This window comes from Taudactylus pleione, unplaced genomic scaffold, assembly GCF_031769625.1.
Source record: "Taudactylus pleione unplaced genomic scaffold, aTauple2 ptg000520l, whole genome shotgun sequence".
NCBI classification, from domain to species: domain Eukaryota; kingdom Metazoa; phylum Chordata; class Amphibia; order Anura; family Myobatrachidae; genus Taudactylus; species Taudactylus pleione.
The window spans coordinates 9,108,018-9,124,431 of record NW_028284922.1 but is presented as its reverse complement, the minus strand read 5'-3'; the positions used below and the strand labels follow the sequence as shown (position 1 = coordinate 9,124,431).

The following is a 16,414-nucleotide window of genomic DNA, read 5'->3' as shown; positions in this document are numbered from 1 at the left end:
GTGGGGCCCATTAATTCTCCCAGCTACCCTGACTCTATTATAAGCCCTTTCACTGTAGAATATAACAGAAAAAGGGGATATCTGAGATTCTCACAATTTACCAAGAGAGAAGTCACAGATTATTACTTTGGTAACTCCAGGGGCGTCTGAAGAGAGGAGGGGGCCCGTGTGCACTCTCCGTGCGGGGCCCCCTCCCCTCTCCCCAGTGGTTGGCAGCCGACTGACACAGCTGGCTAGCCACCGGAGCATTAGTAGACTCCGGGCACTAGAGTGTGACCGGAGTCTACTGCGCATGCGCAGAACGCCGGTAAGCAGCGCACTTGACCTCAGACAGGTAAGTTTAAAAAAATATGGGTGCAGTGTGTGCGGTGCGGGGGCACTCATTATAGATACGCCACTGGGTAACTCTCCTTCTACCACTTACTGCTAGCAGCTTGACTCAATTTAACAAGCGACATACCTGTATCAGGCTGGCATGAGCTGTTCCTGGCAATGGGGACAAATTATGTGCCTTTCATTTTAACCTTACGATGAGTGGGGCTTAAACCAAAGCTCTTCTGTGGTGAAACTAGTCTTTCTGTCATTCAGGGCAAATACTTGGTGCCCTCTCCCAATATATAGGAGTCAGCCTTTGCTTGGTTGAATACATTGTAAATACTGTAATGTTTGCAGTGTGAGTGTAAAACCCATTTTGAGTCCCGTTACATTAAGGTACCAGTGTCTGATGCATTTATTCTGTGGTTCTTGAGTTTCTTTTCATTTAAATGGCTCCGCTGTCCCATGGCTCAAACATAAGTATTGCTGCCTGTATTACACAACCTCACCCACCCCTGTGCCTTGCAGAGATCGCCATATTATACAGTGGGTATCCGTGACCCCCTATACAATTCAAGGAGCATCAGTGACCAACATATAATAATACAAAGAATAGATGTGTCCTCCATACAGTAGAGATATTAGTGGTTACCGCCATATAATACAGAGAGTATTTTTCTTTTCTTTTTTTTCAAACAAATGTTATTTTATTGAAGCATGGCAAATACAAAATCACAAATAAAAGAAATATGTTCAATATGAGTAGAATACATTGTATTTCAATAACGCGTTTCCAATATTCAGGGGTACAGGAGCAGTATGTTCTAGATTGTTGTCAGAAAAATAAAAAGAAAGAAAAAATTAAACTGATAAATATGGTGTGGACCCGGATCCATGCCATCTACATTCACTCCATCCATATTTAGGAGAAAAGAGATCACCAAAGTATAGATCATCATGATCTAAGAATCAGAAAGAGAATTTGGGGGTTCCAGGGAACATACTGTACCCGAGTCTCATATCATAACGTATTCCTAAAAAACAGTTGTTTAACCACTTAACTGACGACTTTTTTCAGCAAAACCGGGCAGCAATTGCCGGGTCGCAGTCAAGTCCGGGGAGTCAGAGGAGATGCGTTCTACGCATGTGTAGAACAAATGTCCTCTTCAAAAACACAGCGGGTAGGTGAGGTCGCACTTTGTCAGCTGAAGTGCATTCGCTTTCCATACGACCACATCAGTTAAGTGGTTGTAAGTGAGTTGGAGTGGTTCAAAAATAATTTTCAGTAAACCTTCCCTTGTAGTGATCCCTCCAGCCACTCCATTCTGAATACATGAAAGAGTTCCAAAGGAGAAGAAAAAAGAAAGCATCTTCGAGAGTGCACTCTGGGCCTGATTCAGACCCGGTCGCAAGTGCAGTACGCTCGCAACCGGGTCGATGGTGGGCCAGTGCGCATGCGCATGACGGAGCCGGCTCCATCGTGCGCATGCGCGAGACCCGGATTGCGACGGGCACTGCGTCGCTCCGGGTCTCGCAACAAAGGGGGCGTGCTGTCGATGTTGAGTGACAGCACGCCCCCTTTGGTGGGCGGGCTGTGTGAGTGAGCCCAAACTGAGGCGGTCCCATGTTTGGGGGCGGCCCCACTGACATCATGAGTGATGTCAGTGGGAGAGATTTCGGCTCTGTTAGAGCTGAAATCTCTCTGGGGCTTGCGGCAACGAGACCCTACCACAAGGGTCTCGTCGCAAGCCCGATGGTCACGATGGTCTTGACCATCGCGGTCATCTTCCTGGCCGCTCGCTATAGCTGTGGGTGGTCACCCACAGCTATGCGAGCGGCCAGGAGGCTGTTCTAAAAAAAAAAAAGACCAGCCCTGATTCAGAGAGAGCGCTCTGTCAGAGCGTCTGGCTCTGAATCAGGGCCTATGACCCAAACTGTCACGGCTTGGCGTGCACTTGGACCCGGAGTGGAATCGGATGACGAGTGAGGATTCGTTTGCTGGTACTTGAAAGCAGCCAGCCTTAGGGGAGTATGACTCATGAAGGAGTGGTACACGAAGGGGTCAGACAAGGCTGGGAGACACTGGCGGAACTCGGAGACCCGGGATAGGCTGGGTAAAAGCAGGTAGCCGGTGTCAGGAGACAGGTAGTAGCAGGAGCAGAACCGCACCAAGGCTGAGAGGTGACGCTGCAGAAACACACTGGAGAAATGGCACTTTAAACGAGCAAGGGAGCACAGAGAACTAGCTCACAGCATACGCTGTGATAGACGTTGCACTGGCAACTAAGGAGCCTCTTGACAGCCCTTTAGTACCCTCAGGTAGTGCAGGATTGGCTGCTAGCCTCCCCAGCCATTACTGAACCTGATTGGCCCAAACAACATGTGACCCAAATCCAAGATGGCCGCGTCCAGTGGTCACCACGCGGAAGCGCTGCCAATCTCAACCCCTCTCACCTGCCTCCAGATGGAAGCCCTTGGTCTGCGGAAGCTCACAGTACCCAGCGCTGCTCTCCAGGAACCTGCCCCCCCTGCTTGAAATGCCATGCCAAAGCACCCGGAGTGGTAAGTACCGTGATCTCGGCAGCCTGTCAGCCCTGGTCGTGACACAAACAATACAATTAAACTTATACTTTTATTAATGTTTGTCTAAAATAATATTTAAATTTCAACAAATTAGTGAAATATGTTAAAACATTTTTTTATATTATATATATATACTCTTCCAGCTACTGTCTTTATATTACCTCCTCCTTCAATAGAAATGCTATATTGTTTATGCTCTGTGTGAAGCTGTGCTAAGTAAAGTTACTTTGTATCTTTGGCCCTCATTCAGAGCCGTACGCTCTGAGCAGAGCGCACGCTCTGAATGAGGGCCGTCCTCCATAATTATGGAGCGTCCTCCTGGACGCTCGTATAGCTGTGGGTCACCACCCACAGCCTATACGAGCGTGCAGTTTGATGGCCGCGATGGTCTTGACCATCGCGACCATCGCCGCTGCGAGCCGGAGCCTGCGGTTGAGTTTTTCAACCGCAAGGCCCGGAGTGATTTTGGCTCTATCAGAGCCAAAATCACTCCCACTGACATCACTAGTGATGTCAGTGGGCCGGCTTCTGATGGTAGGCGTTCCCTTGGGAACGCCCCCATCTGGGAGGCACGCCCCCGGCACGCCCACCAAAGGGGGCGTGCTGTCAATCAACATCGACAGCACGCCCCCTTTGATCAGACACAACGAGCGAAGGAAAGTCCTTCGCTCGTTGCGTCTGGCGCATGCGCACGACGGAGCTCCCGCCGTCGTGCGCATGCGCAGTGCACAACATCGACCCACTTGCGAGCGGACAGCCGCTTGCGAGTGGGTCTGAATCAGGCCCTTTGTTCAGTGAAATTCAACCAAACGATAGTTTTGTTTCTCATACCATATTATATTGTATCAGGAAAGAGTTTCAGGTCTAATCTTATGTGGTATGGAGCTTCTTGCCCCTGTGGTTTAGATTTCAACTGTAAACATATACATTTCTTATATAATGTCTTTATTTCATGCGCCCATTTGGTTTATATATTTTTATTTCAAGTGCCAGAAACCAGATATATTGAAGACCAATTTTACTTCCACTGTATGCCCGTTTTGTGGAATAATAACTAATTAGATGCCGCTATCAGTAACATATCGCGTATAATATTCAGTATATTAATTAGGGGTGTGCACCAGCCACATTTCGTGTTTTGTGTTTTGGTTTTGGATCTTTCTTCGTGTTTTGCATCTGGATTGGTTTTGCCAAAACCACCCTTCCGTGTTTTGGGTTCTGGGTTTTGTGTTTTGGATCTGTATTTTTTTTTTTAAAAGCATAAAAACAGCTAAAATCACAGAATTTGTTGGTTTCTCTGCTCCTATGCTATTATTAACCTCAATAACCTTAATTTCCACTCATTTCCAGTCTATTCTAAACACCTCACACCTCACAATAGTGTTTTCATGTCCAAAAGGTTGCACCGAGGTAGCTGGATGACTATGCTAAGCGACACAAGTGGGCGGCACAAACACGTGGCCCATCTAGGAGTGGCACTGCAGTGGCAGACAGGAAGCCAATCAGTGTTATGGTGTCCATTTGCATGTAGCACGGTCCCGGGAGATCCATGCTACATGCATCTGTGTGATTGGCACAGAGCAATGACAGGTCCGTGAGACCCGTCTGTGCTGTTGTGGTAAAAAAAAAAAAAAAAAACCTGTGTAAAAAAAGAATAAAATGGCGTGCACCCCCCAAAAAAGAGCAACCAGCCCCGGGCATTAGTGACCCAGTGCTGGGTGTGCTTAAATACAGGGGACAAACGACGTAGGGGTCCCCTGTACTTAAGCACAACCAGCACCGGGCTAGTCAGAACCAGTGCTGGTTGTCAAAATACGGGGGACAAACGACGTAGGGGGTCCCCCGTATTCTGCGCAACCAGCTCTGGGCTCTGATCCGGTCCTGGTTCTGGAAAAACAGGGGAAAAAAATGAGTAGGGTTCCCCTGTATGTTCCAGAACCAGCACTGGACTTTTTCTAGCGGGGAGCTGATGCCACAGCCAGGGGAGCCCTTTCACCGGGCCCCCCAGCCGCAGCATCAGCCCTGACCGCTAGTCAGCCCAGGCCGGGGATCCCTGGAGAGCTGGGGACCCCCCCAATAAAGGGGTCACCCTCTCCAGGGCACCCAAAGCTGATAGCCCGGGGCTATCCCGCCACCGATATTCGCGGGCCTGGTGCAGGCCACGCCCTCTCTGTTTGACATCATATGGGTGGCGTGGCCACAATTGCCGGTAAATACAGCAATGCCCGGAGAATCCTCAGGATGCACCGGAGAGCTGTAAGGGCAGGGGTGTGACCGTCTGAAGCATCCTAAGGACGCCCCAGGCGGCACTGCTGCATAGATTCTGGCTGCAGGGTGCCATTATAGGCACCCTGCTAGCTAGATGAGGCTAGCAGAAAAAAGCTCAGAGGGCCAGACCAAATGACTCCGCGGGCCTATACAGCCCCCGGGCCTGAGGTTCCCCATCCCTGCTGTACTGTATTAGTCAAATACAATGTAAGATATACAGAGATAATACAGAGAGAGAGAAAGAAAGAGAGAAAATTACTATGGGTGTGTGGGATGTATGGGGGATGGGATGCCACATGTTCTTTGTTTCCAAGCCTCATGGTTCAAAGATAAACTCCATTTTGAATGTGAGGAAACTCCCATGATGTTATAGCCTCTGTAACTCATCCTACAACACTGATATCCATCAATGATCATAACTATAATAACATACTACATTATACCAACGTAATGCAACCAGTAATTCACATATCTATCCATCTAAGGTTTTTACCTCCTCCATTACACCAACTTCATCAGACATTCCTTGCAATACTATTATAAATATGCAAATTGGATATTGTATGCCGTTTGCTAACAAAACATGGTAATAGGGAAAATTATCTTTAATGTTCTTTGGAAGATACAATATCTATCAGTGAGATGTGGAGCTCATCTTACCTTAAAGATATTTTTGGTAAAAGGGGCACCATTCTCACACACCACAACTGTGTGATATTTTCAGGCAAACACTGCATTCTGTGTTCCAGAATGCACAAACTATAACATTGTATAAGCCGATTCCAATATCCAACAATTCTATCTTAATACAATCACACCATCCTATCAGAATACAGCCAGTATTCACAGACCTAGGCTTCCCAGGCCCTGCTATTGTTCAGCACACGATTCAATGGGGAGCGGAGGGGGGAGGGGGGGTAGAGGATAGCATGGATTCCTTTGTTCTGGCTACATGATGGCGGCCATCTTAACAAACTACAGACTCCATTCCAATGAATTAATCTCATGATAACAAACCTATTTGAATTAAGCACATGGTTCAAGGCCTAAGGTATAACTACCAACATGGATTCCTTTGTTTAAGCCACATGGTGGCGGCCATATTAACAAACTACAGATGCAATTCCAACTTCATCTCTCATGATAACAAACCTATTTGAACTATACAATCGTATCCATCCCTAGTATCACATTATACACACAACCCTTATTGAGTCAAGCACATGGTTCAAGGCCTAAAGGGGGGTATCCATCAAACAGTGTACAGTACTTACAAGCCTACTACAATATCTATAATTACAGCATCTACTGCAGTGAACACCAATCACTACAGACTTACACATATAGACTAACACATAATTACACAAACCAAAGCATCACAACCTTATGATACAGTATGTGATCTGCCACAAACATATTCCAATCACCATAATTAACCATCAGCCTCAAAGCTATCAGTTTCAAATACATTTTCTCTGTAAGCCATGTGTGGGTTGAGGCTTGAGAAAGTCCATGGTGAAACGGCCGTCGGCTTCTACACGGCTGCTGCTCAGATTATGAACCATGGGCCTGATTCAGAGCCGTTCGCTATTTGTGGTCGTTCGTTCAAAAACAAGGGGTGGCTATTCAAATGATCCGTTCGCAAATTGCAGTCTGTTCCCACCTCTAAGTCTGAACGAGCGAGCAAAACATACGCTCGTTTATTTGATAAAAACGCCCCCTGGCCGCACGCACCATACGTCATGTCCGCTATTTATTAGATTAATCGAGTACATCATACAGCGTATGAACTGCTCGCTATTCTTGTGGTTGGTGTTTTCAACCGCTATTTTGCGAGCAGTTCTGAGTTAAAAAAAACCAAGTGACGTGGTCAATGACGCTGCTGTATTAATTATGCACTCCCTTAAAACGCCCGTTTTGACCTTTAAGCACGCCTGCGTTCGGATCTCCACTCCCCGTTTTCAAGCACCTTCCCCTGTTACCACCCACATACGCCTCATTCTGTCACTCAAAATAGCAGGCCCTCGCTATATTGCGTACCAACGATTTTCGGCCGCACTGACTGGTTCGCGCATGCGTACTAAAAACTGTACGCATGCGCAGATGTGCGAACATCGCTCGGAACGAGCGTACTGCCGCTAGCGAGTGGCTCTGAATGAGGGCCCATATCTGTGTATAATAATAATATTGATATATGGTGCCCCAAGTGCTTGATATTGTTGCAAAATAGGTGAATACTGACTGATGAAATATAACTACCTTAAGCAAGACCGCTATAATCGCAAGCAGCAAGTAACCTTAGAGCGAGGTGACTGACTGAGATCTCCCGGTTACCACATCAGCCAGCAATTGCAGCTGTGGCCATAACAGACTGTTCAGTGTGACCGTACTAGGCAGATATTGTCTGCCGTTAAGGGGTGGCATAACCACGGTCTCCCGGTTATCATCATAGGCAACACTAACTGCTGTGGTCCAGAGATACTTTTTAATTGTGACTGCGCTAGGTAGAATTTTCCCTCCAACGTAGGGACAAGTGAATATTCATACTTCTTTAGATAAGATATATGAAAGCACGGACAAATGTATTGATATACTGAATATTATACGCGATATAAGTTATTGATAGCAGCATCTAATTAGATATTATTCCACAAAACGGGCATACAGTGGAAGCAAAATTGGTCTTCAGTACGGGATGTAGTCGGTATCCCGGCGTGTGGGATGCCGACGGTCTAAATACAGGCGCCAAAATCCCGACAGGTCAGGATCCTGGCACCAGTATCCGGACCATTGGCATCCTGAAGGTGTGTATAGAAAAAAACTCTGGCTAATAACTGAACAATTGAAGGTCATTTAACAGGGGAGGTAAGGGTTAGGCATTAGAGGGGGGAGTGGTTAGGGTAGGAATTAGGAAAACACTGTTCAGTCCTATAAGTGTCGGGATGCCGCTGTCGGTATTCATACCAGCGACATCCTGACAGCCGGGATTTCATACCCAACACCTTCAATACACCTGGTTTCTGGCACTTGAAATAAAAAATATATAAACCATATGGACACATGAATTAACAGATATTATATAAGAAATGTATATGTTTTCAGTTGAAATCTAAACCACAGTGGCAAGAAGCTCCATACCACATAAGATTAGACCTGATACTCTTTTTGACACAATATAAATATGGTATGAGAAACAAAACTATCATTTGGTTGAACTTCACTGATCAAAGATACAAATTAACTTTAAACAGCACAGCTTCACACAGAGCATAAGCAATATAGCATTTATATATATATATATATATATATATATATAATAAATATATATATTTTTAATACACTCTCTTCATTTTTCCAGGCTATATATATATATATATATATATATATATATATATTTTTTTTTTTTATTATTTCCCCAATTCTTTGAAATTAAAATATTATTTTAGACAAACATTAATAAAAGTTTGAATGCATTGTTTGGTTCACAGTGCACTCTCCAAGATGCTTTCTTTGTCTTCTCCTTTAAAATTATTGACTTATGACATCAGGGTGGCACCATAATTAATACTTGCATACAAATAAGGAAATATTTAATATATGATAGCGAGTACTTAGATACAGAACCAATAGTTGCTGGACAATTACTGGACATTTCATATTATAAGTTCTATAGATACTGGTGCGGGTTTGATCCACTATAATTATATGAAAGACTTTGTCTAAAAATAGTGGAAATGGAGGGGGGGGGGATTGTATCCACAATTGCAGAATACCTTTTTTTGCTATAGCTGAGATGGCCATCAACAGTTTCCTTGCTCCTTGTGTGACACGGGTGCCATCAGGTAAAAAGTTGCCCAACTAAGTGATGGTTGACATCGCCCCATACCCGAATCCAGAACTGCCCATAGACCAATGGTTGCCAATCTTAAGTTAGATGTGAGCTATTTTAGAAAAAAGAAACCACAAGAAGAGCTACTAAAATTGTAGAAAAAAAAATCTGGAGCAAAAGCTATAGGCAGGGCTGCTGTGTGATTTTCCGGCAGGGGGGGGAGTCACTCGCTCCGCCATAGACACCATGGGTGGAACCACGTCAGGTGATTGCAGTAGAGGCTTCGGCAATCACCTGATGTGCTTCCCTGTGGCTCTACCCATGGCATCGATACATCAGAGGTCACTTCCTCCAAGTTGACTTGGCAGTACTGCAGCTAGGTGAGCTACCAAAATTAAGACCGCGAGCTATTGGAGCTACAGATTGGCGACTACTGCCATAGACAATGTGTTAAGTCAGCCCGTGGAGATCCACATCTGGGGCATAAGTGGTCCTCCATCATCCCTATTAGGTATCTAAAGTGAGGAGTAAGATATGTTCTGTGAAATACATTTAAAACCAATTCAAAATAGGACGCTGCAGAAATTAGTTTAATGGATGTTTCAAGTGTTTGTAATAGCCTGTTTGTTACTAAAGATTGATCTCTCCATTGTGCCAACCCAGTTTTCAGTGTATCATACTGTAAAGGAGTATTCAGAAAACAATTGTGAATCTAATTTGCTTTATAGGAGGGATTCTCATTTATTAATAGTTTGTCCAGTGGGTAATTATTATAATCATCTGGTCACTCCAGGGAGAGCACCCTGGAGTGACCAGACATAATGCTGAGCCTGTAAGTAGGCTAAGAGGGGTATTCAATATGAAATGTTAACTTCATCTTCATCTTAGTTTTGGGCATGTGACCTGAATGGGCCAATCAGGTTGGAGCCTTGCATGTGACTCTCAGCAGCCTATCTTGCACCTTCCTTTGGTACATGTTCTCAGTCTTGCTGTGTGAGAGTTACCTGTGCTCCCTATCCTTGGTATATTGCAGTCTCAGCAGTGTCTCGTTTGCTTCCTGTCAGCATTCCAGGCAGTTCCCAGGATTCCTGCACCAGCTATACCCCACGTCTCACCCTCCACTGGTTGCCCACCAGCCGCTTGCACTCAGATCCCACTGCAGTTTACAAACCTCTGATCCTCAGTATACCTCTATTGGATTTTCTTCCCTTTCAGTTCATTACCAAGCACCTGTTTCCCTGCCTTACATCAACTGGACTCATTCATTACCTGCTTCTCTGCTTCTATTGGATTTGTTTTTTTATCAGACACTTGTTTTGCAATTCCACAGCAATTGCACTATTATTTTCTGCCAGACACTTATCCTCAGTTCACCCATGGACTTTTGTTACAGTATTTATATATTTGTTTAATTCCATGAATCTGAATACCCCCATTAAACCAGCTGCCTTTGAGTTTAACAAGACCGTTCCTGCTTCGACTCCTGATTCAATCCAGGGTCCAAAAACCCCAGGCCCTGACACAAAAGCTGGTTGTCCCTCGAGAGGGGTGACCCATTTTTGGGGGATCCTGACTTTCAGAGGGCATTCAGCTCTTGGCTGACCAGTTTGGGGTTGGTTAATGTTATGGCAGGGACCCGACGCTGTGCGTCTCCCTGCTATAGCGTCACCCCCCTGGCTGGATCAACCCAGTGGTGGTTTGGGAAGATTGGTGGCTGAGAAGTCCGGGGCTGTTTATCAATTTGGGGGGGACCTCACCTATATTTTTTCACACTTAACCACTTCTTCTTAGCAAATTCAGCCCCTTAGGTCACCGGTTTTATCATATCATCATTAAGTCGGTTCATGTATGCGGTCACATATGAGTATGGACACATGAGATTTTAAAGAACATATAAAGTTCTAAATTATTTATTTGTTAACACCTCTTAATTGTTTCTTTTATGTTATTTGAATCTATATCATTGGGATTCCTGTGGAGAGTACTACAAATATTTATATTTAATTATATTTGATTACATTGTATTGTAATGCTCAAACATTGTGAAACACCAATTATATTGTATGTTTATACTTGTAGGTTAATTGTCTTATGCCAAAAATTAACCCCAGTGTGTGCGTGTGTCCATGTCATTGGGGCAGGGACTGATGGGAATGACTGAAATGTTCTCTGTAACAAGCTGTATAATATACATTTTAATAAATATATAATAACAAGCCCCACGGGCTGGGGAAAGAGACAGTGCTCTATTTCGCAGAGACGGCAGTCCCACCCCCTAGGCGTGACAACATGATCTAGAGTGTGGGGCCGGCAGAGCGCACTGCTGCCTTGTTATGGCGTTCTCCGTAACATCCCCCCCCAGCCCTTGCGAGAAGAATAAAAAAACAATGTAAACATTTTGTATGTCATCAATGGCGGAGAGCCATCAGATCGCTGGCATCGACCATCGATGGCCATCCAGTGCTTTTATGCACAGCAATGCTAAACACTGTCTTGGGGCATGCTAACATTGCGTTCTTACCATATAGGTAGAATTAGGTACACAGAAGTTGAGAAACTTCATGTAATAACTGCCAAATTAATTTTGCAACCAAACTGAACAACTCGCTTATAGCGAATATTCCAGGAGCTTGTGCAAAACCAGATGTGCACAGTAGCATCACTGCTTCCTAGTGTTCAGCAGGCTGGATATGTATGGATTTTGTTTTGGTTATATAATGTGATATAGGGCTTTATTCAGCAACAGTGACGATGGTGCCCCGAATATTATCGGGCAACATCATCACGATTTTTTTTCATCAACTATTAAAATTTAAAGCCCCCATTTATCAACAAGTTTTATGTTTAAAATTTGTTTTTAGTGATAATTAAGGGGGTCATTCAGACCCGGTCGTTAGTGCCGATGCGCTCGGACCAGGTTGATGGCCCCCCACAGAGCATGCGCACGACGGCGCCGTCGTGCACATGCGTGAGACCTGCTACGACCGACATAGCGGGTCTCGATCCAAAGGGGGCGAGCTGTCGATGTTGATTGACAGCTCGCCCCGTTTGGAAGGCGGGCCGGGGGGGTGGCAGCCCAAACAGAGGCGTTCCCATGGGAACGCCTACCGTTTGGGGGTGGCCCCACTGACATCACTAGTGATGTCAGTGGAGAGTTTCCTGCTCAGACAGAGCCAGAAGCTCTTCGGGGCTTACGACAAGGGAGACCCTACCCTAGGGTCTCGTCGTAAGCCCCGATGGTTGCGATGGTCTCTGACCATCGCGACCATCACCGGAGTGGTCGTTAGAGCTGTGGGTGTTAACCCACAGCCTAACGACCACAACAGAGGCGGGCGGTCAGGATGCAAGTGGCCGCCCAGTTTCTGAGCGACCGCATGCATCCTCCGACCGCCTCTGAATGAGGCCCTAAGTCCTTTCTGTATTTATTATAGCTGATAGCGCTGTTTTTAAGCAGCACTATCAGCATTTCGCCCCCTCATAGCAGATGACTGAGCATGAATTTGTCAACAAGCACTATGTATAAAATAGCGCTTGTTTACCTTATCTCAATTAGTTGGCTTCTACCCGCTGATAAACAGCGTGGTGTCTGGGCAGCGCTCTCCCTCCCAGAAGCCTGAAGTCTCCTCTCGCTGCAGCATGTTCTCACTCATCCTCTCTCCTCCCCCTCCGCTCTGGGGTTGGGGCCCGCTGGATGATGGGTGTGGGTGCCATGGAGACCGGGACACTGCTCACTGCGGGGTCCCAGCTCGGAGGCCTACGCTTGCTCAACTGCTGTCTGACTGTGATCTGTTGACTCTCAGGTCCCGGCCACAGCTGCTCCATACCCCTGCAGTGACCATAGGATTGCTCAGCTGCTCAGCGCAGGAGTACTAGGATGCCGGCAACCTGTCCTGCGTGCAGTGCCCAGAGACCCATGACAGTCTGTCAGCACAAAGGACTTTCCATTTATCGTCAGAGCTGATACAGTGTTAAAAGCAGCGCAGACAAGTGAAATACCATTAGCGCATGCACTGGAATATATCATTGTTAAATACAAGGAAAATAAGGGGGGGAAAAACGGCGAGTGAAAACGGTATTTACCACTTCACTAGAAATATATTGATAAATGGGGGTCCTAGGGCTGCTATTCATAATTTTTTTATGCAGGGACATTGTTTGCGGTTACACGCTGTCCCTGCAATGTCTCAGAAGGCATTGTTTTCGGGATTCTGAAAACAAAGCCTTCTGCTTCTGCGCATGCTCAGTCATGCGCTTGCGAATAGTCTCCGTCCCTGCTTTGCGGTGACCGCCGGAGGTATATCCAACTAGAGCCTGTCAAAACTGTCTAAATTGATTGAAATATGTACATGCTTTATATTAGTCTGTATACATTTATATTTATGTGCTTTTATATTTAAAATGTATATTAATATAAATGTATACAGAATAATAAAGCCTGTGTACACATTTCAATCAATTTAGACACTTTTGAAAGGCTGGAGTTCAACTTACCCCCGTGGTCACCGCAAAGCAGGGACGGAGACTGGGCGGAGTTTTAAGATCCTGCAGGGACTTATGGGAAATTTTCCCTCTGTCCCTGCAGTTTTCGAGATGGTAGAGCTTATTTCCCATTCGTGCTGGGGACCTGGAAGTGACGTGAGTGAGGGTGGAAGTGCAGTTTCCTGTCCATAAAGGCCACCTAAAGAACAAACTTGTCCGCTCACCACGCTTCGGGCTCGGTGGCTCGCTATGCTCGCCACAAGGTTATATTCCCCCTCTATGCCCACATCGATGGTAGGGAATAACGTTGGACAGTATCTGATGACGTCAGGGTCCTGTCTGCGAAGGGCGTCTAGACATTACCTTTTCGGGATATTTAAGGATTTTCTTTATATAACGCCATTCTGAGATGGCGTTACATATAAAAAGTAAAGATTTTTCGAGTAATTTAACGCATTTTGCTTTGCTGAATAGCAAAAAGCATTAATGCACTGTAGATATCAATGGTTGATCCCTACAGTGTGATACTCTGCAGGATGGGAATTAATGGAGAAGATAATTTCTAAATAGTAGAAATACTTTAAGAAAATGCGGAAATTTATAGTTTCTGCATTTTTTAAGTAAAAAAAATCATTGATGAATAGACTCCATATAGTCCCTTGATGAAGTCTTGAAAGGACACAACGCGTTGGAGCTTGTTTTTTCCTGCCACATGGACTACTAGTTTCTTCCTCAGATAAGCTGCTCTACCTATTTTCTTTTGATGGTGTTTTTATTTATTACATATTTTGTATTAATTTTTTTGCATTTTGTTTCTAATATGCAAGTGGTGTTTCAACTCTATATTGAAATATTAAATCATTTTACTTTCTAAAATATTTATTGTTTACATGCATTTCTGTTGATTTTACACTTTCTATACTTTTATGAAATAAGTGACTTAATATTTACACTATATGAATGATTTAGCATTTGCACTTTAGTTTTATATACAGACACATATAATACTGTAGTGCACATTGTTGCACGTATATTGCACTTTCAGCATTTGCACTTTTTTTACATTATATATATATATTATATTTTTGTATAGATTTATCATTACAAGGTATTTATTTATTAATTTTAACTAACTAGCCAGTCGCTCTATGGTCAAATCCATGTACAAACAAAAAGACCCCATAAAGTATATAAAGATTGGCTTACCTGTACTCTGGACATAAATATGTGTAGATCTCCTGTTATCACAAGTTTCAGCCTGCAACACTTTCATTTCTTCTTTTGCACGTACTGTACTGATTGTATTTACTTCCTCATATTTCTTCCTAGGACACAGCCCATCTTCCGACCCGCCTCTCTCTCAGGCTTCAAACTATTACAACCAGTTACTGTACTTTGTCTCCGCGCACTTTCCACAGACAGTCACCTTTATACATCCCAGGGGACATCTAATAATAATAGGAGACACTGCAGAGAGATCGCAGCAGGGGACCATGATGAATCCTTCTCCGAAAAGAGCCAGGAGGGAGAAAACCCTGATCCGTGTCTGTGATCACTTCACACGGACAGAAGCCGGCGTCATTTGTCCTGTTATCAAAGCTGAGCAATCTGTTCGTGTCCTCTACAAACTCCAAGAGGAATCACTGAGAGAAGTCATTGCAAAAGCTGGGGATACATTCGGACTCTCTGTACTGAAGACTGAGCTGGTTTCACCAGCTTCCAGCACAGAGATTGAAGGCAACTTGTTCATTGAGTTCATAGGACCCCCGCTCAGTGATTACAGGAGATTAGAGGAAAGTCTTCAGTCACAATTAACTACCACTTTAAATGTGAAGTTTATTGAAGTTCAAAACGTTCCAGACAGAAGCCAAATCATCCCACAGCCAATTATTTCAGGTACATTGATCAACTAAATTAGCTAATCACTGGTGTAATCTTGTGTGTACTACTAGAGTAAGGATGGACAGACCATCGATGGTTTTGTTAGTGTTTCTACCATTTGATGGAGGCGTTCCCATGGTTGCCGCCATCAAATGGTAATGATAACTTTATCTTTAACCACTTAACTGCCATTTTTTAAAAATTATTATTATTATTATCATCCTTTATTTATATGGTGCCACAAGTGATCCGCAGCGCCTTACAAAGTACAAAAATAATTTGACAACTGACTTTCAGTACAAAATAGGACAAGGACATGGATAATATACATTGCTACATTAGTGACCATAACACCTAGATAATGCAACAGAGCGTAAGCAGCCAAGTGTTAGTTGCCCTGGTGGGGGGTAAGAAGTAGGTGAAAGTAAAGTAAGGAGAAGCACAAGAGGGTAGACAAGAAGGTGGAGGCCCTGCTCGTAAGAGATTACATTCTAAAGGGGAGGGGCAGACAAACAGGTGTGCATAATTAATACAGGAGCTTCATTAACCACATCACTTGGTTGATTTATAGTCAGAGCTGCTCGCAAGATTGTGGTAGGAAAAACCAACCACAAGAATAGCGAGCAGTTCATACGCTGTTCGATGTACTTGATTAATCTATTAAATAGCGGACATGACGTATGGGGCGAGCGGCCAGGGGGCATCTTTTTCAAAATTACGACCGCAAGTTTTGTTCGCTCGTTCAGACATAGAGGCGTGAACAGACCGCAAAGTGCGAACGGTTCATTTGAATAGCCACCCCTTTTTAATGAACGAGCGAGCGCAAATAGCGCCTGGCTCTGAATCAGGCCCTGAGTTCCAAAGGTCGGGAGCAGCACAGGCAAAATCTTGGAGGCGGGAGTGGGAGGAAGTTTAATTCTAAAAAAACACTCAGAAATTGTCATGTTTTTTAATGAGTGAATTAGGTGAATAACATGTATTTCAACTTATCTTAAATGATTTAATAACATTTTTATTTTTTAAAAATATTTGTTTAAAAAAACACAGTTGCTTATACGC

General features: G+C 44.4%; 1 protein-coding gene across 3 annotated transcripts in view; it reads left to right on the top strand.

The window, feature by feature from the left end:
• Positions 1-14,828: 14,828 nt before the first annotated feature.
• The window catches only part of LOC148501331 (uncharacterized), a 276,950-nt gene continuing 275,364 nt past the window's right edge, over positions 14,829-16,414 (top strand). For all 3 annotated transcript variants that reach the window (XM_088450639.1, XM_088450638.1, XM_088450640.1), the window contains exon 1: positions 14,829-15,370. In XM_088450639.1, the coding sequence (XP_088306765.1) occupies positions 14,968-15,370 (403 nt within the window). In that variant the 5' untranslated portion in view covers positions 14,829-14,967. The remainder of the gene's footprint in view (positions 15,371-16,414) is intronic.